General features: G+C 38.9%; 1 protein-coding gene across 1 annotated transcript; it reads right to left on the bottom strand.

The window, feature by feature from the left end:
* Window positions 1–416: 416 nt before the first annotated feature.
* slc7a10a (solute carrier family 7 member 10a) lies at window positions 417–24,310 on the bottom strand. The gene is made up of 11 exons (XM_032560329.1): window positions 24,067–24,310; window positions 18,113–18,317; window positions 16,026–16,177; window positions 7,709–7,834; window positions 6,842–6,995; window positions 6,635–6,758; window positions 5,392–5,495; window positions 5,179–5,275; window positions 4,899–5,048; window positions 3,606–3,783; window positions 417–2,418 (listed from the first exon to the last, which is right to left on the bottom strand). Exons 1-11 carry the CDS (start codon window positions 24,293–24,295, stop codon window positions 2,321–2,323), a joined length of 1,617 nt encoding a protein of 538 aa, XP_032416220.1. The 5' UTR covers window positions 24,296–24,310; the 3' UTR covers window positions 417–2,320.
* Between the last annotated feature and the right edge of the window lie 767 nt (window positions 24,311–25,077).

Below are 25,077 nucleotides of genomic sequence, written 5' to 3'. Positions count from 1 at the left end.
AAAGAAAATATGGCAGGCACTTTGTGTACATAATATCTCCTGTTATCAGCTATCATTTCTGTCGATACTACAGTAAAAACATTTGGTCACAATGCTTTGACATGTAGCTGTGCTTATTGAATAAAAGTGCAACTCTTTGGACAAAATCAGTAGAAATAGGTAAGCAGTTTGGGCGCATAAGAACCTTAACATCAGTCAACATTTTCACCAACTTCATAATACTGAACAGCAACTAGCAAACCCCAACTTGGACGAGGTAAAAGACAATAGATTTGAAGTTAAACTTTTCAAATTCAAAAACACTCTTTAAAAATAATATAACTACTAACATATAACAAGCTAACATTTTTATGCCACCGTTTATTCTGGCAGTGCTTTTATCTGATGAGGCCGCAAACATGACAAGTGACAAAACACCTTTTATAAGCTGCTATATTTAATGACACTTTCCATTGTTATCATTGCACAACTTTACACATTTTTTTTTCTTACAAACACAGGTACACACATCCGTTATGTAGTGTGTGAAGACATCACAGCACGTCTGAGGAACGTGATCTTTGCAGGAGTCCTTGGCACCTTTTTTTTTTTTTTAAACACAGTATTTACAAACTGCAACAACTACTGCCTGGACATGGCAAAACAGACCTGTTTTAGGCTTAAGGAGTCTCTCTTTTTTTAAATGCCCAGTTACCAGAATTCATAGGGTCTAGAAAAAGCACCACAAGTTTATTGTTGTCTTTCTACGAAATAAAAAAAAAAACCCAAACAATATCTCCTCAGTAAGTAACAGTTCTTTTTAAAAGGTAATGCCGCGGACAAAATTATGTTGGCGGTCAGGTCCCCAAACAGTTTAAAGGAATAGTTTGACATCCTTGAACAGAGAATTTTTGAAGTTTTTGTCAGTAGAAGTTCCCATACACACACACAAAAAAAACAAAAAACGAAGCGGCGATATCTCAGTTAGTTTGTAGAAAAGTCCTGAGCGACGGGAGGCTAGCTAATGAGACAAAAGTCGACATTTTAGCCAATTTTAGCGAATATAGAGCATGTTATGTGGCTGAGAAATTGGCGACAAATCTAAATGTCTCTTGTATAACCGCAGAACGTTTATATAGAGTTGGTTTGAGAAAACTACTGAAACTTCACCTCCAGAAGAAAGGAAACCATCTCTTCAAACGCAAACGAACACTTCACCTGCACCATCCTGTGTCAGTATGATGCAAAAACCTGACGACACAAATTCAAGTAAGCTTTAGTACATCAACAGGACTAAAATCTGTACAAGCGTAAAACGTCATCAGTACCTTAAGTTAGTTGGCAGGTTTATAAAACGTCAACTGGCTGGACGAGCTGTGGGCCACAAAGCGGACAATGAATGTAAATTTCTGCCAAAATTTTCAAGAAGAAACTCGGAAATTTTGAGATTAATCTGAAAAAAATGTAAACAAAATTGACTTTTTTTTGTAATTTTGTTGACTTTTGAAACTCTAATTTCTTTAATTGAACATTTCTGAGATTAATCTCAAAAATTAATCTCAGATTTTTTTGCCAGAAATTTGCCACTCTTCTTTGTTTTTTCTATCTACAATTGCCTTAATGCTCTATGGTACAAGCAGGAAGTGTGCGTCTATGTTTCTGCCTTTAACCTGTGCCAGCTGCCATTTTGGATTCTGTAACGTTATCCACTAACAGGTTTGTGGTAAGTACAATACGGTAACAATAAATTCTGGTCGCGTGAGCAGCTCTAGAGAGTCCACCGCTAAATCTGGAAAACCTGAAGACACTGTTAGGTGCCAACCTCAGACATGAAACAATTCATTTATCCAGTTCAGCTGAAGCTTCTTGCCATTCTCACGTCTCTCTCAGTTTGTAATTTTCATGCTAGGAGAGAGAAATACCATTTAAAAAAAAATTCAACACCGACAAGGCACGTATGGTATCTCTCGGAACATTTGCGACAGATACGAGGATGAAATAAGTGGTGTATCATAAAAAAAAAGAAACTACAGCTGAGCAGAGAGGATCAAGAGTGATTAGTGAAAAGGTGCTGGAGAAAGAAGTAGCGATAAAAAAAATATGACTAAGTGCAGAAACTGCTTGCATATTCGTCTTAAAAGTTTCTCTCTTCTTTTTTTTTTTCTTCTTTTAAATGTTTCTCCATGCCAACTGCATTCGGGGAAGATGTACAAGAGAGTACATGACAGCGATTCGTCACAACTCAGCACACAATTGGAAAACCTAAACACCAAAAACTGAAAGTGCAGGCGCGAATGCAAAAATAAAAAAACAAAACAGAAAAAAAACACATTGTCGCTGCTCAGTCGATGGCTTTGGCAGTGAGGGGTTCGGTCTCTGAAGAGTCTGCCTGTGGAAACACGACGTAGCACAGCTTCTGGCCCATGTATGTCACTCTTTCTGCAAGGGAAACGGGACAGGTCAGCTGATGGGAATCTCTGCAAGCAGGAAGAACTGTTTAGAAAACTATTGTGTCGCGTATCATTTATCTTTTAAAAGGAATTGTGATTCATCATTGTCATGATAAATTTCAATTATGGATGTTAAATTAAAAACAAAAACCAAACTGTATGATCAGAAATGTTTTTTTCACTTTTTCTTCCACAAGAGAGCCAGTAAATATCAGTAAATTCCTAAACCTGATTCGTTGCTGTGTGCAGTTTAGGTTCAAGTAAGTGGCGTAAATTTTAGCTCCAAAAGTCGAAAATTTGAGAGAAAAAAAACAAAACATTAATCTCAGAAATTTCCCAGAAGGAACTTGGAAATTTTTGACTTTTGAAATTCTAGAAAATTTCTGAGGTTAAATCTCAAAATTTCCTCAAGAATTTTTTTTTACTTTTCAAACTCAGAAATTTTCTGGAAAAAAACGTGGAAATTTCTGAGATTAAACAAAAAATGTCAGAGTTTTTTGGCAGAAATGTGCTCCTTTTTGTTCTCATCTACAATGGCTGATAGGGAATTGATACTTTTTACCATTTATTTATTGATATATGTGCTGTTTTTATACTTCTGCAAGATGTGATATCCTGTTAAATATGTTTCCAGACAATGTGCAGACGCTTTTGCAGCTGTCTTAAAGAGTTACCATATATGGAACGTATTTTCCTGTACTTGCCTGACCTGTTGAATTATCACTGTGACGATACGCCTATGCTTAGAAGCGAATAAATATTGAAGGCCTACAATCCCCCGTTGGAGTTGGACGAGCTAACTCCAACAGTTGGAGTTAGCTCGTCTGACGCAGCTAAGTCTGACACGTGTCTCTCCTTTTGCAAAAGACAAGTTTTTGTGTCCTTGTGATTTTTTTCAGTTTATTTGAAAAATGAACCTAACAACCTATACGCCACTGAAATGAAATAACAGCAGGACAGTAGGAATGTTTTCCCAAGAACAATAAGTGTGCTTGTGGTGATATGAATACTGTGCCATGCAGTCACAGTCATGCAGTTATCTAAAAAAAAATTTTATTTTTATCATAACATCATCAAAATAATATCATTATCTTTTTCACAATAGCATCACAAAATATCATGATAAAACTATGAGTCCATATCGCCCGGCCCTAGTGCAGTTTAAACCTTACTTACCCAGCAGTATGTAAATCCACTTGGGCTTTTCTTTCCAATGAACTCCCACAAAGTAAACGGGGACGCCCGTCAGCATGATGACCATGCCCAGGCCGCACACCACCGGCTCAGAGTACAGACTGCAGAACAGCAACAGGGCCCAGAAAATCAGGTAGGTGATGGGAACCAACAGGTTCACCTGCACACAACAAAAACAGACAGAAATATTCACATTCATGCTTCAACATATACATGCAACATGTACTGGACTTTTTTTTCTTCTTAATATTCCAAGAAAATACATGAAAGTTTACATTCACTTAACCCACACTTAACATGTACAGTAGCTGTATATACCAGTCAGTAGGTGGCAGCAAAAAATTAAGCGTGCCTATGAGAAAGATGTGACAAAATAACAGCTTATGTTAAGCTTATCCCAATAATTAATTAATCACATGATAAATTAAAATGAGCCCAATAATTTCCATTTGCGTGAATGATTGGTAGAAAGAGAGACAGGCACAAAAAAAGGTGGTTCATTGGTCTCAACACGACTGTTTTTTGAAGGCCACTTTTGTTTACAAAGGCTTCATAATTCATTCTATTTGTTAATTTTGTTTATTTATTTTGGATATTTCCAGTTCCCATGTTAAATATTTGTCTAAAATTTTAAAGTTTATCCGTCTTTGAGAGAGTGCATTTGCATGATTATGCCATCGATCCATCCATCCATTTTCTAACACACTTGTCCCTAATGGGGTCAGGAGGTGCTGGTGTCTATCTCCAGCTAACGTCCCGGGAGAGAGGCGGAGTCACCCTGGACAGGTCGCCAGTCTGTTGCAGGGCAACACAGAGACAGACAGGACACACAACCATGCACACACACACTCACCCCTAGGGAGAATTTAGAGAGACCAATTAACCTGACAGTCATGTTTTTGGACTGTGGGAGGAAGCCGGAAAGAACCCAAGCATGCACAGGGAGAACATGCAAACTCCATGCAGAAAGACCCCAGGCCGGGAATCAAACCCACGACCTTCTTGCTGCAAAGCAACAGCTCTACCAACTGCGCCACTGTGCAGCATGATTATGCCATTACTATTAAATGACTTGAAAACTGTCTCAATATGACAATATCATCATTCATCATGATCCTTTCTGGGACAATTTATTGCCCAGCAAAATTAGCCTGGTTGACAGGCCTACCTGGTGTACATACAAAGTGCTTAACTAATTTAGTGGACATTCATGACATAATGGACAATGGCTGAGGAACTGGTAAAATGCTCCTGTTAACATCAGGGAAGCTGTACCTTAATGGGTCTGGCCAGGTTGGGCCTCTTCTTGCGCAGGTAGAGCAGGCCAGCGATGGTCACCCCGTAGGACAGGTAGTTGATGAAGGACACGTAGTTGATCAGGTTGTGTGTCTCTCCAATACACATGATGAGTACTGTGGCGATACACTGGAAGACATGCAGGTAGGTTTAAATAGAAGGAAGTTGTTAAACTAAAATAACAGGCGATTTAGTAGTTAATTACAATTTCTACAATTTTGGGTATTAGAAATAAAAGCTGGACAGAAGCAGCACTTACGCAGACGAGCAGGGCGGGGATCGGTGTGCAGTTTTTCAGATGGATCATGGCCAGCAGGTACGGCAGGTGACCCTCTCTGGCTCCGGAGAAACACAATCTGAAAGGAAAAATCAATTGTACACAGTTTTATTTTCCCTTCTCTGACATATTTGAAGCAAAACATTTAGCAGTGGCTACAAAAAAGGACAATTTAAAAGGAGCATGATTTTGTACCTGGAGGAGGTGAACAAATAGCCGTTGATGCCTCCGAATGTGGACAGCGCCACGGAGATGGGCATCACCCAGGAAAACATGCCCAGCAGCTTTTCCCCAAACGTCTGAAACAGCAAAACAGTTGCAGCAATGTTGCAAGGTTTAAACCAAAGTCAGTTTAACTCACAGAAAAATGGAAACGTCTGCTAAAAGTCTACTAAAATGACAACAAGTCTGGAGAGCAGCAGAGATCTTTCAACTGTCCTTTATGGAGGAAGGGGAAGATACAAAAACACTGCATATTGGAAGGAAGATATTAGAAGGCAAACGTGTGGAAGACGATGCTCTGGTCAAATAAAACCGTCAAAGCTACAATGGAACGGTTTAAATTAGGGGTGTCAAAACTTTTTATTACCGAGGTGAAAAAAAAAGTACTAGCGGGTCAACATTGAATACTTTTTAAAGAACTAACAATACAAAAAAGTAAGTTTTTTTACTTGTACAACAATAAACTAAAAACGCAAAATTTTTGTAAAACAAAGTTTCATTTTTCATAGGAAAGCAAGGCGTAGATCAAATTGTGATTGAAACCTCAAAAGGAGTTTTCCATGTTTACCTCATTGAAAGAAAGACATCCAGTTTGCAGATTATTTGGGATTAATTTAGAAAAAAACAAAGAAAAAAGCAGCACAAGAACAAGATTCAGGCCACTCTTTCTTTGAAAACACATGTTTTCAAAGTTCAATACAATAACAAGTTTAATACAGTTATTAAAGTCACTGGATGAATGTATTCACATTTTACACTGAAAGTAAAGAAAATGCTGAGGGGTGGAAAATATTTTGTGTTAAGCCTAACTTTTTTTTGTTTCTTTGTCCTAATAAAAGGTCAACCACCGTTGCTGGGGTTGGGTCAAATTTGTCTCATTTTGAAATTGCAGTCAAGAAAAGAAAATCAGACGGTCACTGTACTGGGGCAGAGTTAAAAAACAAACACTGTCAGAAAAACAGTGATGCGGATGTTGAAACTGCTGTTTTTCTGTAGCAGATTGTATCGGCTGATGCTAAACCTCAGATATCTTTGTTGAAGTGAAGCGAAAAATGGTTCGATGCATCTCTAGTTTGAAGAATGCAAACACACACCACATTTTTTCTGATGTTTACTTGTGAAGGAACTATTGAAAATCATTTTCCCTCCATTTCACAATGATGAACTACTTTGTGTGGTTTGACAAAACACACAACAGTAATCAGTGGCTGCTCACCACTGCTACAGCGTTGGAGGCGAGCAGCTCCTCTGGAGTCATGGAGGTGAAGTAGGCGATGTTGGTCATGGTGTACACCAGGGTCACCAGTGGGATGGAGATGTAGATGGCAAGTGGCAGGTTCCTGATGGTACAAAAAAAAATTAAATCATTCTACTGGAGCAAAGGAGCTGAGACGTGCTCCCTGTTGTATCAGTGCCATCGTACTTGCGTGGTTCCACGACTTCCTCCGTGACGTAATTGAGGAAGTTCCAGCCACTGTAAGCGAAGGAAGCCTGCAGGAAGGCCAGAGCTATCTGTCCAAACGACGGATCCTGGCTGAATTCAAAGGCCACGCTGGGCCGCAGGGCGTCGTAGTGACCTGCACAGACACGGGAGGAGGACGGGCCAAGAAGAGGTAGAAATTAACACCTGAAAAAGGTAATGGTTGGATCATGAATAGAAGAAGAAAAATCTAAAATTGTAAACTAATTTTCCTGCTGTTAAGTTTGATCGTCTGATAGACTTACTGGACAGTAGAGAAAGAATGCTGAGATGTCACAGTCAGTCACTCATATCTGTGAGTTTATGTTTACAACTAACAATTATTTTAGTGATAGATTATTCTATTGATCATTCTGAAAATCGCATAAAAAGAAGTACACATTCTGCAGATTTTTTATTTAAGTATTTTTTATACAATGTTAGAAATACACTAAAAGTTGCAAATAAGCACATAATCCAATTAATTTTTTAAATAAGAAAAACATAACCAAAAGACTAAAAAATACTTTGAACTTCAACACATGAAAAACTCAGCCCTTTCTGCTTGACTTAACATCAAAAACAGAGATCTGAATTTGAACCAGGTGGAGCTAAATGTTTGCCTCTTGAGGAATTTTGGGTAGGGCAAATTTACAAACAAAGGCTTTTTTTATTTTAAATGAAAAGTGTATAAACCTTTTTGCACACTTTTGGAAGTGTGTTGTTTTTGAGTCTGAATGCTCCAGTTAACGACTAATCTGTTACTAAATTGGGTGATGTAATTGGGTTATGTCATTCATTGCTATTAATCGTATCAGTCGCAGTGATTACCTTTAAAGATCTGGACGAGTCCAACCACAATGATGAGCACTAGAGCCAGAAGTTTTCCTACAGTGAAAATATCCTGAATCCTCGTCGCCCAGCGGACACTGGAGCAATTCACCCAGGTCAGGAACACTGTATACACACACGCACGCCCACACACACACACAAATATATATTTATACAGACATCTCATACAGCATAGCAAAAATGCTTTATAGATACACACAGACCCAGAAATCAGATAAGAACGGAAACCTAACAAATCCCTGTACATAATAAACTCTCAAACTATTCATTAGTGCCTGCTAGCCAAGCTTTTTATACTGTCTTTAAAAAAAAAGGTAAGCACATGATTTCCTGGGTTAACTAAATTACAAACAGAACGTTTCCTGATTTTACCTCACAGTGTTTAATCCATAAGCCTGCCTTAATCTGTCAAAATGACCTCATTTAATAAACCCACATTCTTTCATTCACCCACATGGAGTTGTGATTGTGTCAGAGTACAATCACATTTGTAATTGGTCATTTATTTCTTCAATTCTTCTTGTAAAGAAATTTGTTATTGTTGGAAAACCTGTTTCAAATTAAAAGTTCTCACATTTGTGGAAAGATAAAGAAGCTTCTCTCTCTAATGTTAGTCTGGATAACAAACTTATTTTTAAAAAAAGGCTCCTCAACCAGGAAGTTGCCAGTTACAACCCGTCGGCAACAATCGAGAAGAATTTAGATCACGTCGATGAAACCATTTTGTTTTGTTTTGTTTTTCCTTTAATGACTGGGAGCAGCTGGTTAGCCTCTCAAAAGCTCAAATAACACATGAACTATGACCCCAAATCCCAGAAGAGTTGAAAAGGAGACGCATTGGATGCTGATCACACCGTCTCTTCCATAAATCTTTAACAGACGGCGATCACATCCCCGACTCCAACGTCTCTCTGCTCGACTTTCTAACCAAACGGCCAGACGGAGATTTTAAAAAGAGCGGCAAAAGCAAATTAAGTGGATTAGCAGTGCTTGCTAATGAGTGATGGTGGCATCCAGCACATGCTACTGTGGAATATCATCTCTGCTGCCTGGATGTTAAACTGTTAGCATGGCAGACTGTCATACAGTAACAGTAACTGAATAAAAGCTGCACATTTCCTCCAGCATATAATCTTTCATTAAGCAAATTAATTTGCTTAATGAAAGATTTTTCAATGAAATGTTTTGCAGATATAATGAAGTGGTTTTTTTCTTCTTCAGCTGCATAAAAAATGGTTTATTTAGCAAAAATGCAATGGAAACACTTTTGCGTCACACGAGTCATGTAATCGACAACCAGATGTTACTACTGCAGGATGATGATGCGTGAACAAACATATCCACATGTTCTTCGAAATGGTTTTCTTATTTAACGGAAACACCGCAATTGAGAAATTGTGTTCTTTCGCCATTAGCTGAATATTGGCAAAGTTTTGCGCACATTTGTAATGAAATTATTAGCTGTGTTTTCATTACAAATGTGTGCACAACTTTGTTGATCATGTCGAAAAAGTATAATTTTGCAACTACGGTTTTCACATTAAATAAGAACTGCAATTAAAATCACATGTAATGTCATGAAAAAAAAAAAAAAACATGCCTGTCTTCTTCAGCCAGATGTTGCTAATGGCAACATCCGGCTGCTGATCATGTGACTCTTATGATGCAAAAAAATTGTTTATATCGCAGTCTTGCAAAATAAAAGTAAAACATTTTGATATGGCCAAAAAACAACCGCCTCATTCTAGCGGCAAAACTTTTTATTTGACAACTGTTTTTTTTTTTGCCCTCTAAATTGCTGTGTTTCTATTAAGCAAATAAATTTTCAAAATATCAAATTGCACAATTGTGCGGTCAATGGAAGCGCAGCTTAAGACAGCAAACAATTTTGAAGCTCGTCAGGATTTTAAAAAGTTACAATTTTGCAATTTCCTAGTTGAGAAGAAAAATGTTTTAAATAACATTGGTAGCTGGAGTCCATGTTTATGTAATAGTATAAATCTAGCTGTTCTTTGAATCCTCGTGGGTTTTTCAGTGAACAAGCAGCATCGTGAAGGAATACAGCGGACATGTCAGAGAAAAAGTTGTGGACCAGTTTAAAGCCGGGTTAAGTAAACTGTTTGCAGGGAGACGTTGGCTGGTTGTTCTTGGTGAAACCCACAATGGTACCACAGCTGCAATTTTCCTCAAGACTGCAGAACCATTTCTGCTGAAACTAACAAACTTTCCGATGAGATTAGATTTTTTTTTTTTACCATTAAGTGCTGTTACAAAAAAAAAAGACCAAGCACACATATAAAATCCCACTAAAAGCACATTAAAGTTCGTAGTTTAAATGTGACAAATGTCAGATTCTTTTGCAAGACTTTCCACTTCCCATGTCTGCTAAGTAAATATTCATTTGTCATCCCTTTTACTAAGTTTCTGAATGATTAAATCCTTATTTTGGTTAAACAAAAACCCTAAAACCTATTATTTCTTCGTTACGCTAACTTCTCACCGCACCTCACTTCCAGACTACTAACACAGTGACTTGCATGGGAAACAATAGTGTGTGTACCGGCACATACAGACGGCAGGTCATCCATCACTAGAACAAGGTTTTCCCTCCCACCACAGAACACTTCTTCCGCTGGTACAGGCACTCACACACACACACACACACACACACACACGCATGCACCCGCACGCACACACACACACACACGCACGTGAATTGTTGGCAGGAGGTTTTGGTGGCACCGAGCAGAGCTTTTTTTTTTCTTCTCCACAGCACTGCTGAGTTTTATAGTCGGTTACTCTCTGGGTGTTACATGCGTTTCCGTTCCTGTGTTCCCTCCGCCGCCTCCTCCAAATTTCCTCTGTTTTAACCCTGACAGGAAGGAGGTGCCAGCGGCTTTGAATGTGACAGTGCAGGTAAATATGTGTGCCGCCATCAGGGGCTTCCATTGAAGGCCGCTCCAGCACTTGAATACTAAACAAATTACTGCTTTTAGCCTTAATGGATTCAGATCCAAAGTCGGTGCAGATTTATCGGGGAGGGGGACCGCGGGGTGTGGGGGGCTTTAACCTCAGGAACACCCCCTTCTGGTTCAGGATGTGGTCACTGGAGTCACTGAATTGGCAATAATTCCCACTAAGTTCCTCTAACATCAGAAAGCAGTCAGAGTTAGCCAGATAACTGGGGATGGGTGATCAATTGATTTTATAGATTAATCAAATTTTGGGCGTTTGAAGTTGGAAAATCTGGATTTTTTATACGTACTAAGTCTATTCCAATTACCATCTATGACCATTATTAGGAATCAACTTAAAATGTATATGATGAACTGATATGATGTGTCTGTAAAGCGCCTTGAGACAATATTTGTCGTGAATTGCAGCCCTATAAATAAATCAAATCCCTCTGTTTGGGATCCTGGGTTCTATGTTATGATCTCCACTCTTTTGGCTCTGATGCTCCGACACACTGAGCAGTGGGAGTGATTCCTCTCCTCATTTTAAATTCAAGTTAAAAAAAAAAAAAGAAAAGAAGAAAAAGCATAGACCCACAAATCAGATGATGTATGTCTTAATTTTAAGCCCCCCCGCCAAAAAAAGTCTTGAAATTAATTTTATATTTGATGATTATGTTTGTTTGGTTTTTCTTATTTATTTTTCTGATATTTTACATGTCTGAAATAATTTAAATAATTTCCAATGTGTTGATGCTTTGGGTTATATTTGTGTGTGCTGCTGTTCCTGCTCTATAAAAGACCCTTTTTTTTTACTCCCCTATAACATTTGTAGGGTGTGACAGGCAAAGTATGTATCTAGAAAAAAAACTAAACATGGGTTTTGCTGTTCAAGTGCTTTGAGCTATATTTCTAAAAATCATAAAACACACTCACTGTACAAAGTCATAAAACATAAACTGCACCAAATACCAAATTTCTGTTCTGTAATCACTGAGGCCAAAATGACAGAACAGAAATTGCAGAGTTTATGTGGAAACCGCTTCAGTCTGGTGACCAACAAAGATCCTCCAGTCAAACAGTAAATGAATTTAATGCAGCATCTAATACAGAGTCCAGAACATTCTGGGAATTTTAGAAAGCTTGCCAACACTAAATTGAAACCACTGGTCACAAACTGCATGCGCACATGATTTCTGTAGATGGGTCAACATCCATCACATATCTAGTAATAAAACTGTACTGAAGTGACAAAAGTGCGTTTTATTTTAAGGTTTTCTCCAAGATTGTTCCTCCTCTAAAAACCAGCTTCAGGGTTTTTGGAGGAGATTAGGATAATTGATAATATATGGAAAATAATTGTCTTATTATGGAGAAGAGGAGTTGCAGAAGAGGCAGAAAGCTGGGTCGGTATGGATTGTGGTGTGGGCTTGGAGACGGACTGTCCGGCACAGCTCACCTACAGGAAATGACTACTTAACAGATTTTTCCTGCTAATGTTCAGTCTCTGGATAACAGCATGGATTATTTACGGCGGCAGGTCCACACTTGGCAGTGAGTTCCTTCAGCAGCAGTCAGCATGGACATCCTGACTGGACTGCCGCTCTGCAGCCTGTTATGTAAAAAGCTGCAATGCACTATGTAGTTTGACATTCAGTCCTCAGGACATGCATAAACTTTTTCAGCAATTTGATTTAATGCCACTTTTCTGTTCAATCAGACCACAGATTCCAGCCTTTTTTCCCCTCCATGTTCATCAGGGAGCCTTGGTGAGCCATGACCTGACACCTGTGTATCACCGTTGACATGTACTGACCACTGCAGACCCTGAACATCCAGATCATTACAACCTGCTTATTGCTAAAATAACTCTAATCTCCATGCGTTCCTATTATTACAGCTTCTATCACTGAGTTCCAGCTAGAAAGTCGGGATGTCAACATGTGACGCATGTTGTAACAATACCGATGCAATACAGTATCTCTTACAAACATCATTTTAAAGATGGAGTATTATATATTTTCCAAGCACATTGTATAATGTTCTAGTACAATGAAGTAACTATGTTACCTCCAATTGTTATAAAAATGCTGCACATATCAAATATGACTTAAAAATGTTTTTACTCTTTGAATTTAATGCCTTGAAATTGGGCCTCTGTCTCTTTAAAAAAAACTCATGCTCTTTCTGAAACTCCACCTTCAGGAAGTCAACGCAACACGTCTCCTCCATTAACCCTTTAACAAGGTTTTTACCAGCGTTGCTCTGAGAAAGAGTCCCTATAATGAGCTCAGCAGACGTGCGGTTCCACCAGGTGTTTGCTAAGTGCTGCTGGCTAGTCTGAAGGAGCTGAGGTGGGAGGGCTCCTCTGGGAGGTCATTGCTTGTAAACTGCAGCTCCTCATTAGAGCTGTGCCTCGAAGGCGGGGCTAGGTCCACCCAGGCGTTTTTGCAAAGCTGAATGGCTGCCATGAGAAATTCAAGGATTTCTCAAACATGCATGAAAGAAAGAGTCAAAGCAACAATTCAGGTGTGTTTTTGAAGAGGGAGTAACATTCTAACATGAAAAAACTCCATCTTACATATTACTGCTTCTTGAAGCTCTACTTTCCATAACCAAACAGCACTTCAAACATTGATTTTAGACACTCTTGCATGTGTCTCTTCTAAAATGAACATGTTTCCACCACACTTTGCGAGGACCAGCCACATTGAAAAGCAAAGTCAGTCATAACTGGGTGGAGTCGGAGTTGCTCCTGATTTCTCAGTGGGATATCCAACTTTCGTAGATTTTTCTGACTGGGAAATCTGAATTTCTAGGTTCCAAGTACAACTGGAACGCAGCATAACTCATCAAGATTAATGAGAAAACTGATGCTAAAATAAGAAATAATTAACTGTGACACAAAGTTCTTCACTGGTTTTAGCAAACCTCACCTATAAATAACCAATCAAAATAATAACCAGTGAAACCTAGAGCACCTCGCCAAGTTACAGAGGAAGTGTCTTCACGTAAGCAAGCTGGAGCTGTGTGTGCCTATTCTTAGTAGAACACCGCTAGCCCAAAACTGGACCTGTCTGGTTTTTACTCACTCACTCCAGGGTGACTTGCGTCTCCCTTGCAGTACGTTCTGCATGAGAGGAAGGAGGGGGAACGTGAATATCTGGGCTGGCTGACATTCAGAAGTTACGCTGACCTCAGACCAGTCTGACACTCAGCTTTACAAAGAGGTGAAAATAAATCCCACAAGCATTTAACCAAGTCTGTCTGCTTAACAGTATGAACTCTTAAAAGAAGTGAGGCTGATCGCAGACAGGAAAATAAAGTCTCTGGGACTTCAGCGCTGACGAGTGACGCTATGAGGATGTGGAGAGTAGTAGACAGCCAATGGGAGCCGCTGACATCCTTCCTGAAACACAGGCGGCCAATAGGATTCCGTCATTAATGTGCAAGGTGTCCGGCCCATTTCCTGTTTGCGTTTGACTCAGCCGCAGGAGCATGAAACAATACACAGTAGTGTGGACATAGCCGCTCATTAGCGGCGTCCACAAAGCCTGGCACCATTATGTATTCTGACACTGCCACTGACACACACACACACACCCACCCACACGCACACACACTTGCACAAAACAAACCAATCAGTCCAACCAGAGTCCAACAAAAAAAATAAAAAAAGCTGTCCATGTTACACCTGGTCTAACTGGGCAGCAGTTGTAGCACACCGTTGCTTAAAATAGCAGCGCTCCATCAGTGGACTCTGAAAACGCTAAGCTCAGCTTGACACGTGGAAACACTCTCCTGCAGATCCCCATCTCACTACCATCCATCTCCCCCCCGTTTTACTCCATCCGGATCAGACAAGACCCGGGCGGCTGTCTTACTGATCCGATACATGTACAGAATGTCTTTGCCATTAGCCATTTCATGTCTTGCATTTCAAGCAAAGGCGCTGATGAAATTAGAGGCTATAAATGGAGCAGAACATTCTGGATGGGATTTTCGAACAACAATGAACAGCCTCAGGAGACATCATCGGGTCCTGACGCAAATAACTGGAAGCCGGACAAAGACTTTGTAATTTAAATGTTTTCTTTGGTTACAGTCAGAACTTGAAGAGTTTTACATGAGATTGTTTAATGTTTGATCTAATTCCTGGCCCCTATCAGAAGATAAGTTGTTTACACATCATATAAAAGAATGTCTGCCCTGCTGATTACGTCACTAGGAGTTACTCTGGTTCATGAAGTCATCTGACCTGACCGTCTGAGCAACAGAGGATCTGTAGTCAAGATATTTTTAAGCATGGTGGCACAATGAAAATAAAAAAAAGACACTACGCAGGCTACTACACTGAAACACTGGACAGTTCAACTCCCAGTTACCTTCAATTCAACACTCTCCACGTTTTCGACTAGCTATGCTTATCACTCTACTGATCTAGACGGACTTGGATTTGTACGTTTTTAAAAAAATTTGGATGGTAAACTTTGAGCCACAGCAATTTAATTTTAAACTTCTCAAAAAACAACAACAAAAAAACAAACAAACAAAAAAAACTGTTAGCTTGGTGCTTTCTTGCGCCAAGCTAGCCAGCAAGCCTATAGCCTCTACCTATAGGCTACATACTGGTATCAAACAGGAAATGGACTGAACCTCCAGAGGACTTTTCTTGTCACACTGACTAAGCAAAGCATTTCTAGAGTCACATTCATCCAGCCACAATCAAAAATGTTCACGTTAAGTGGTGGGCACACTTCAACTATTGTGTTAATAGCAGAGCTAGTTTAGCACTTTAGCATTTTTGGTAACTTTGAAAACATTTAGCGCACTTAAGTTTCCCCTTAATTAACTTCTCCAGATAAAATATAAAGCGCTAACATATTTAGCTCTTTTGTAAACTTTCAGATAGAGTCAACTAACTTTTTCATTAACACTGCTAATCCACTGTTCACTTTTATGTAGCAATATACAACTTTGTAGGTAGGCAACGTGGGGCTCAGAAGAAACACGTAAAGGAGGGAGGAAGCTTGACTTTTCCAATGATTTTGAGATGAAAGGTGATGTGACAGACCAGTTTATAACTTTAGAAATAATTCAGTGCATCTTACTTATGCTCCAATACCAAAACCAGGCCTCAAACAGAAGGACTTCTGCCAGAGGTTGAAATTTGCACGATATCTCCCTGTTTCAACAATCTTGGTTTGCCAGAAAAAAACAACATATTTGGTAAGGCGTCACAGACATGCTGGTTACAAACATCAGCATCGCAGCTGAAGGAAATGGGATGAATAAACTGCACACAGACAGAAAATGTAAATCCTAGAAGGCTTTAGACTCACAGACACAGATGGTGGCGAGGAGTCTGGTGGCGATGAACGGAGGCAAGCAGTTCTGGAAGGCTGGCTGCAAGACGTAATTGGAGAAGGTGAGGGCAATGACTGCCAGCGTAGTTGGATACATGATGAGAACAGCGCTCCATAACAACAGGAAGCTAGAAATAAAAGAACAAGCATGACTGCAACACACCATTCAAAAAATACAAAACATCCTTTTTTTAATTCATGAGTAGAACTCGCAAGCTATTTTGTGCTGACGGCTGTTTTTACTGTTCATGCTGTTCTTTTTCAGTTCCACTCGTACGTTTCATTCACACTTGTACAGAAAGCTGCGAGAACAACCGCAGCTCTGTTGCAATAGTGGTTGAGGGCCTTGTCAGAGAATTATAAAATATATGAAGCTAAAGCTCAAATATGAGGGTAAAAAGACCTAAATAAGCTCCAAGTGAGTTACAGAGGTAGAAATTATCAGTTTCTCTACATTGTTGGTACAAAAACTGTTTTTGCAGCCAAAACAGTGTCGTCTCATTAGCTGCATTTCCAGTGACCGTATAATTGCAATTTGACATTTGAAAAATAAATTAGCTTAATGGAAACACGGCAACTTCGAAAAAACTCACTTTTTGGCGCTAAGATGAAGAGGTTTATTTATTGGCTATATTAAAAATATCACAAAACTGCAATGGAAACACTTTTTTCACACAAGTCACATGATCAACAACCAGACATTTCCACTAGCACAAACCAGGAAGAAGAAGAAGACGACAGAAAGTAGCTGGAGGCTCGTGGCCAAGTATATTTTTCTAACGACTTACCACGTGAACAAACTTTTAATTGGATTTCTTATTTAATGGAAACGCCACAATTGCAAAATTGTGCTTTTTCAACATTAGCAAAATATTGACAAAGTTTTGAGTGTATTTGTAATGGAAATGCAGCAACAGACACCCCCAATAATTCACTAATCCATTCTGTCTATAATAAAGAAAGGCCTCAAAGAAGGAGTCTACTTTTTTTCCCAACAATAGTCCTCAAGCCACTGCCAGGGTGTTTCCCTGCTTCAGCTCAACTGATTTAAATTGATGGCTGATTACCAGGATTTTACTGAACACCAATTCTCAGGTGTGTTGTCAGGTGTATTAAAGCTGAAAAATATGTGAAACATGCAAGTAAGCCTTCAGGACCTATCTGCACTTAGAGAAGTCAAAACACTGAAGTTGCTGTTGTTTTCCTGAAACCATTTCTTCAAAGTCAGGCTACTCCAGAAAGTTGGAAATACTTGTTTGGCAATAATGTTGCAAATACAGCATGTTTCAGGAAGAAGCAGAACTCAAGGCTCTTTAGAAGACTGTGTCCTACAAGATCAAATTTCCTTAAACATCATCCCTGGAAAAAGAATAGCATAGGTAGCTCGAGTGATCTACACATTTTATACAACTTTTACGTTATTGAGGTGAGACACTCATCATAATTCTACAACAGAAGAAGCTTGGCGCGGTAAATCCAGTCGTAAACAATGGCTGGAGCAAGCAGCGTTCCACCTTTTCCTGTTTTCATTTTTCTAAATTCCAGTTTAGCTATATTTATTGAATTGAGCATGACCTGCTGTATAAACATCGATCTTGACCAGTTTTAGAAAGTAATATATTGTAAAAGAACATCTTATTTCTTGAAACTTAAGGCAAATACTGGAATACATAGACTTTACATCTCTCAGAGTTTACTATTTTGCATTCTTCTGAAGGCTAAAGTACACATTTTTCAATGGTTCACGCCCTCAATATTTTGAGGTTGCAAAGCCATGTTGAATGATCAATGCAAACTTTGACAAATCTATTATAACTCAAGGTTGTGATGCCATAAGGATTAATACTTCTATACCATTAAAAAGGTTTTTTTGTCTTGCCTGTATCAGATTCTCCAACCCAGAGAGCAAAATACTTGAGTGAAAAATAAGAACTTGGAAAATCTAGACCCTCGACTGGAGTGTTGCTTTTACGCGATCATGTACAGCTTCCTAAACTAAACCCATCAAATTCTGAGATGCAGCGTTTACAAGAAGACACAAGCTGCCGATATGTTCTACTTACCCTACAAGCCCTCCAAAGATCTCAGTCACATACGAATAGTCTCCTCCAGATTTTGGGATTGTGACACCGAGTTCGGCGTAGCACAACGACCCAAGAGCGCAGATCCCTCCTCCGCAAACCCAGACGATGAGCGACAGTCCCACTGAGCCTGCATGCTCCAGCACTCCTTTAGGTGAGATGAAGATCCCCGAGCCAATGATGTTCCCTTCATGGACAGAGTTAACATTGTTAGCTGCTGCTGTTCTTATAATTCAGTAGAAGTCAGGTAGTGAGCTAATTCACAACTAGTACATTGTGATGTCAGAAACCAATAAAGTTTAAGTTGTTGTAGTTGTAATAGAATACGTTTTCAATCTTGTTGCACTTAAAAAAGATTAAGAAGTTTACTACTATCTATGATATGCAAAAAAACCTAAAGGGGCAGTATTATGTTGCACTGTATCTGTTGTACAACTGTTGCCAACTGTGCAACAGATCCAGATGTAAAATTTCCTCATTATTCCACACTCAGCCATCAGTGGTATGATGAAGTGGAAAGGAAAAAGGGAATGACTCAACTCGTCCACAGTGTGGTAGGCCATAAGATCACAGAACAGGGTCAGTAGTCGTTGAGTCGCCGAGTATACTGAGGTCACCAACTTTCTGTGTAGAGGAGATTACAGTCTAGAGCCGTTTTTCAAGAGTTGGGCTTGGCTGCTTAGCTCTAATGAGAGGAACTCTTAATGTTTCAGTAAACCAAATCGTTTTGGTCACTCTTATGCTCCCAATCTTGTGGGAACGGTTTGGGGATGACGCTGTTAGTTCCAACATGACCGGGTTGGAGCTTTGCTTTAGCTCTGTGCTGAATCTACATTTGCTGTGCTAGGCATCTAAGCCTTTAAGCTGCAGTTTAGACATCTCTTCTATTTTAAATGTCAGAAACTATAAGAATGAGAGTCAACAAATGCTGTGTTCCACTTCCCTGTCATAAAAAAAAGAAAGAAAAAAAAGTGGAACTTCCCACCGAGTCCAACTTCCCACTCAAAGCAGGAGCACTCCGGCTACCTTTAATTGACGGATTACGTGATTCTACTGAAGAGAAAGGGTTCAAAACGTGATCGTTGGACACGGCGTCTTTTACAATTTCCTGCAATGGAGACGCTGATGAACAAAAACAAAGAGCTCTCTTGTTTGCGTGTGTACTTGTGGCTGTAAATAATCCATCTTGCTATCAATGTTTGCAAATGAGCACTAGGAGAGAGCAGTGCTGTTGTGTTTGCTCTCAGGTCAGCTCTGAGCCACGTTCAGCTGGAGTTTGAGCTCAGCTGACCCCTACACCAGACAAACCGAGGGCTCCTTCACTTGGCCAACATGTTATGAGTTCAACTTTAGCTTGGCATGTATGACATCATCAGTCTCTCCAAAAGAAAACACAAAACAAGAAAACTACTGCATGCTAGAAAGTAACAAAAACAAACAGCAGCTGTCGAAACAAGTGGTGTTTTTGCACTGGTCTCCATGTTTTCCCCCATCCTTGGGGTAAGTTTGGGGCTAAAAAGTGTGACTCTGCTGAGGGTAAACATTGCGGCCGTTGAAGCCAAGTGAGGCGTGCTGTTGCTCTGAATGCTCCCTAATGAAGCAGAGCAAGAGAGGAGGACCAGGATGTGCATTTGTCATCGTCTCCTCACTTGATGGAAGAGACCGTGTTGAGATGCAGAGCTGTTACATAAAGCCTGTGTCGCGTTTGTTATGTCATGAAAGTTCAGCATCTCAGCGATTCAGCAGGAATCGGGGGGTCTGCCTATGTCTACCTGTATCACAGTTGTAAAATGATTTCAATAGTTCAGATACACAATTTCACTAAAATCTTTTCTCGATGGGGCAAAACTGAATCGTTTCTGTGAAAGCAGTCCTGGGTTTTGTCCCGTCTCTCTGGTTCTCATTTGGCCTCTTTGAAAATTTCCCACCACTGTTTTAGACAAAGCTGAACTGTAAGGAGAGAACTGAGATACCCTTTCAATAGCAATAGGGCTGAAACGATTAATCGGAATAATTGTGATTAATCGTTGATTGACACCATTGTCAACTAATTTAGTAAATGATTAATTGTTTAGTGGAGTATACAGACTCCAAAAATGCCTAACAACACACTCAGAGCAGTGATGAAGCCAAGACTGCACAAAAAATATACATTTTGAATTTAAGATTAAAACAAAATCTTCTTTGACTGTAAATATGTTCTAACCAGAACTCTTCATGTGGGATAGTCGTAGCTTCACCTGGTTCAAATTCTGTAAAATTTCTCCAATTAAGCACCTTTTGCTATCCAATTATTAATCAGTTAACCCAAAAAATAAACAGATTAGCCCTACTGACGTTAAGCAGTGCAGAAAGGGCTGAGTTTTTCACATGTTGATGTTAAAAAAAAAGCAAAACGCATGTTTCACCATTCGCTATCTCACAACTAAAGAGGACCAGGATGTGCATTTGTCATTGTCTCCTCACTTGATGGAGGAGGAGCCCTCAAATGTGAGGGCAGAGAAGATTTGCACTGTAGAAAGTGAAACAGCTGAGTAGGTTTCTGGTTTACATCACTAAGCCGCCAAAAGAAAAGAAGAACTGAAGGATTTTTGATTTATGTTGTTTTCTGTCAGAATTGACATTTTCATTGGGTGGTGTTGTCAAACCAGTATTACTAGTCGCTGCAAGCAGTGGAGCACCAGAGCAAGTCAGTACAACACATTTCAAGAATATTGCAGTCAATTTATGAGTAGGCTGATGGTGGTGGGTAGCAATATGACTCAGGCAGCTCATGTTCACCCACTCTGCAGTGTTTTTAAAGAGAACATTCACTTTACTCCACTACGATTACAATTCAGACCAAACATAGCCCTTCTGATCTTTACATTCACTGATGAAGGATTTTTTTGACAAGTAAAAAAAGGACAACCTACAATTCGCTTTAGACTGAATTCATCAACAGGATGGGATCTGACATATCTGGTAGGGAGAAAAGCCAATCAATAACCCAGAGATCCAATTTCACCACATGGGCCACTAAAATCCTGAGCAATGCATCTCTCATCTTTAAAAGACTGCATCACAACTAAATAAGTATTATTTTTGTTCACAACTCTTCATGCCTCTGAGAAAACAAAACCAAAAAAATCAAATTCCACAGAAGAAAAATCAACTTCCACAGTGTTGATCGTTAGAAAGTAAAATTGAGGTTTCTGACACGATGGTGGAGAGTCAAAAACACAGAGGAAGAAATTCTCTTTCCTCAACGACACAGCTTGAAAATCAGATTTGAATACATGTTTATAAAGAAGCAACTAATGATTATTTTAGTAAATCAGTTATTCTAATTTTGACAATTAATTGCATCTTTACAGAGTTTTATTTTAACCACTTTAGCCTTTTTTTTTTTTTTTACAATATTAGAAACACAAATTACATTTATTTTTTACACAAGAAAATGTTTTATTTCCTAAAATGCATCAACACCACATTCACTTCATCATTTGTAGCCAGGGATGCATCTGCTGCTAAAAAAAAAATACATCTAACATCAAAATGTGAAAAGCTCAACACTCTGAGCTTTTTTTTTTTTTACAGATCTTAGATTAAAATGTATATTTTTTTAACAGTTTTGGCTTATTTACTGCTCTGAGAATTTGTTCTTTCAGCAAATTGCCTTTTTTTTAGTCTGTATACTCCAATTAACGAGTAATCAATTACTAAAGTAGTTGATGATTACTTCGAAAAGCGATTAATCCAAGCTTTTTGTCACATGGGCCAAAATTGTCAAGACAAAATTAGCAAAAAAAATAATCAAAAACAAAACATGAGAAAACAAGGACAAAAAAATGTTTTTTTTAAAAAGAAACAAAATACTGACTTTTTTACATATAGGCAGCCCGGCAGTACTTGGGCTGGAAGGTGTTTATTTTATTTGGTTTTATTTTTTTCACCTCTGAGTGGCTAACTGTCAATTTACTCCGGTCTTGGTTTGACGGGGTTCCCTCACTTCCTGTATCTGTTTACGTTTTTTTCAGCTGTTACAACCGTTTAGTCCATTGTTCTCATGTCGTAATGTGTTTTTTCCAAGCCGCCTTTAAACGTAACATGAGCGTTAAGATACCGGTGTGTGTAAGAGTGATGTCAGCAGCCAAGAAAAGGCAAAAAACCTGAACACAGTTTTTTCCAAAACAAGTGGAGTTGAATAATGCTGTTGGATGCAGATGACAGGCTGTTAAGTATATTGTGTTTTTAAAAATTGCATGTGGTATCTGGTTTATTTTATTTTTAATATTACGGCAGTGTTTTTTTTTTATGGATTATGAAAAACTTTATTACTATTTGCTCTTACCGTAATGTGATGTCTAAGTTACATTTACTTTTTGAAAACAAAAGAAAACAAACTTATATTAGTAGTTTTACTGCATTTTTTACTTGAGTAATATTTTGAATTGAAAGAGATAAACTTCAGAAATTGGAAACATTAGATTTTTAGATTTCTGCAACATAATGTTAATTCTAAGCTAATGCAAATACTTGCCCTGACAAGTATAGGCACTAAGCACCGTTTTTTGATAAACATGGATATTCTATTTGAACGCTTGTATAAACATTTATGTGAAATTATTACTATAAAAGTATATAATCAATTGCAATACTTTAATTAAGTAAGTAAAATAGCAAATTTTCTTTTGTTGGTAAGGGATGTGTAAATCATTCTAGAGCTAAACAAAATGTTAAACGAGTTTCGCAGATTTGCCTTGTTAAAAGAGAGGGATCCACTATGTGAATTTTTTAATTTCTCGACTCAAAATAATCTTTTTTTTCAGTTCTGGGCAATAAAAACAAGATTTAGATCACTTTTATTGAAAAGTTTGTAGCCAAGTTGAATAAATTCATTAAAAGAATCAAAGCCTGCTGATGGATGTGGTCGCCACGTTGTACTGTAGCCAGGATTTTCTATTGCAAAATTTTTATTTGTTTGTAATACTTTTGCCCTGACTAAAAATGTAAAATATTTTTTTATCTGCATCATCTCTACCTGTGCAGCAGGCTGGCAGATTTGTATTTTCTTGAATTGGAGTTGTGGGCAGCACAAAATCAGTTTGGCCACTGCATTAAAGTATATGCTTTGATGCATTTATACCCTAAAAAACAGCTGTACTTATTTGTTTTGATGTACGCATTAGAAAATTCTTTAAAAAAAAATCTAATGTTTTACTACCTGGTCAGCCAGTTGGTGCATCTCTGTCCCAAATGAAGCAGAAGTGATAGCATTTAGCACTGAAAAATGTTCTAAGAAAGGCAAGGAATGTACTGAAAAGTGGTATTTATGCAATATCATTGAGGCATGTGTGTTCTCCCTCTGACCCCAGACTGTTAACCAGCAACTCCGTGGAACTTGGGACATTAAACAGCAGAGTAATCTGTGTGTTTCAAAGCACGACTGTGTTCCGTGGACCGCTTACTGTACATTATAAATCGTTTTTTTAGGAGTGGCTGCAGGAGTGGGACTGCTGCAGTGCCTCACTGCTCAGCTGTCCCACAGAACCGGGCCTCCCAACTTCACCACACTACCCAGCCACGTAAGCATCCTCATATTCAGACCCATACGACTGATGCAACAGTTTCCACGCGAGCCGGGAAAAAAACACACTACCCTTGTACTCAGAGCCTGCCTCTTGCAGCTTCCGCGTGCTCAAACGACTTTTCAGTCAGATTATTTATTTATTTATTTTTGTACTCGGGTTTTGCGTCCAAGTTTGAGGAAATGAGATGAATTTGAGCCGGAATATCCCGCTACGTGTAACTTTTGGACGGCTGAGTGAACGGGATGCCGTGTCATAACAGTGAGCCGGCTCCTCAAACACGTTTCTCCGTTTACTTCAGGTTGTGGAGCTGAATCCCCTCCACAACCTGTCGGCTCGTCTGTCTCAGTTGTCGCGCGCACTCACCGATGATAATAGCGCAGGCGCTTAGGAGTCCGATTTCCTTCTTCAGCGTGACTTTGTCATCACTTTTGGCGTTTTCATCCTTCTTCCTTTTCTTTTTGTCATCCATCTCTCCCTCGCTGTCTTCCTCTTCCCCCTCTGTCCGGTTCAGATACTGTAGACTGAACCACGTCTCACGCTGCCGGGCGCACTTATAATATCGTGCAGATGACGGGGAGGAGGAGGTGCGCATGCGTGAGAGTCCCAAACTTTGACTCAGGTAGGTTAATGCGAGAGGTGTGTAGAGATTCAGGGATGGGGCATCTTGGCCTACAACAAAAAGGACAAGGTTTCTTTTTGTTTTTTGTTTTTTTAAGTTTGCCAGGATCTATCTATATTATATTGATGAGTATAAACACACATCCCAAAAAATAACGAGGCAAACCTGCGAAACTTTTTTTTTTTTTTGGCTCTAGAATGATTTACACATCCCTTTCCGACAAAAGCGTCCAAATGTAACGTATGAGGATTTTATTACTTGATTAAAAATATTTTCTAACACACTAAAAAAAAAAAGAGTTTTAGTTGATCAAACTTCAACAAACTCTTTCAACTAGTTACAAGTGATTGAATGTTAAGTTAAGTTATTAAGTTGTCATGTTAAAGGAACTATAATAAATAACTAAACTGAAATGAATTGTTACCAAATGAAGCTATTTATTTAAGTGGGACCAACTATTTCCTTTTTTCAGAGTAGATTTTGAAGCCGTTTGCTTGAGGTTTTAGAGATGTGAAGGAAAAACTTCAGGTTTCAAGATGACTGAAGATTTGAGGAGTACAGTGTAAATCTTTTGATACAAAGTTCTGCCTAATGGTCACTTGGAAATACACTTTTGATGCCGTCATTATAAGAAATTCCAAACTGAAGCACATCAGCTTACATAGAAACTGAACAGGAGCCTTCTGGAACAGGAGCAGTATGGAACAACCCTGAACCAAAACACTGACGAGCACATTACAAATGAGTGACAAATA

This window comes from Xiphophorus hellerii, chromosome 4 (genome assembly GCF_003331165.1).
Source record: "Xiphophorus hellerii strain 12219 chromosome 4, Xiphophorus_hellerii-4.1, whole genome shotgun sequence".
In the NCBI taxonomy this organism is placed as follows: Eukaryota; Metazoa; Chordata; class Actinopteri; order Cyprinodontiformes; family Poeciliidae; genus Xiphophorus; species Xiphophorus hellerii.
Note: the sequence above shows the minus strand (reverse complement) of the source record. Positions and strands in the feature narration are given on the sequence as shown.

Bases quoted from the DNA above. Each gene is read 5' to 3' on its own strand.
- slc7a10a (XM_032560329.1), bottom strand. From the start codon at position 24,295: ATGCGCACCTCCTCCTCCCCGTCATCTGCACGATATTATAAGTGCGCC. The intron at 6,759-6,841 runs GTACGATGGCAC...TTGTACCATCAG, and splicing joins GAAGTCGTGGAACCACGCAA to GAACCTGCCACTTGCCATCT. The intron at 3,784-4,898 runs GTACAGCTTCCC...TGTTGTGTGCAG, and splicing joins ACCTGGCCAGACCCATTAAG to GTGAACCTGTTGGTTCCCAT.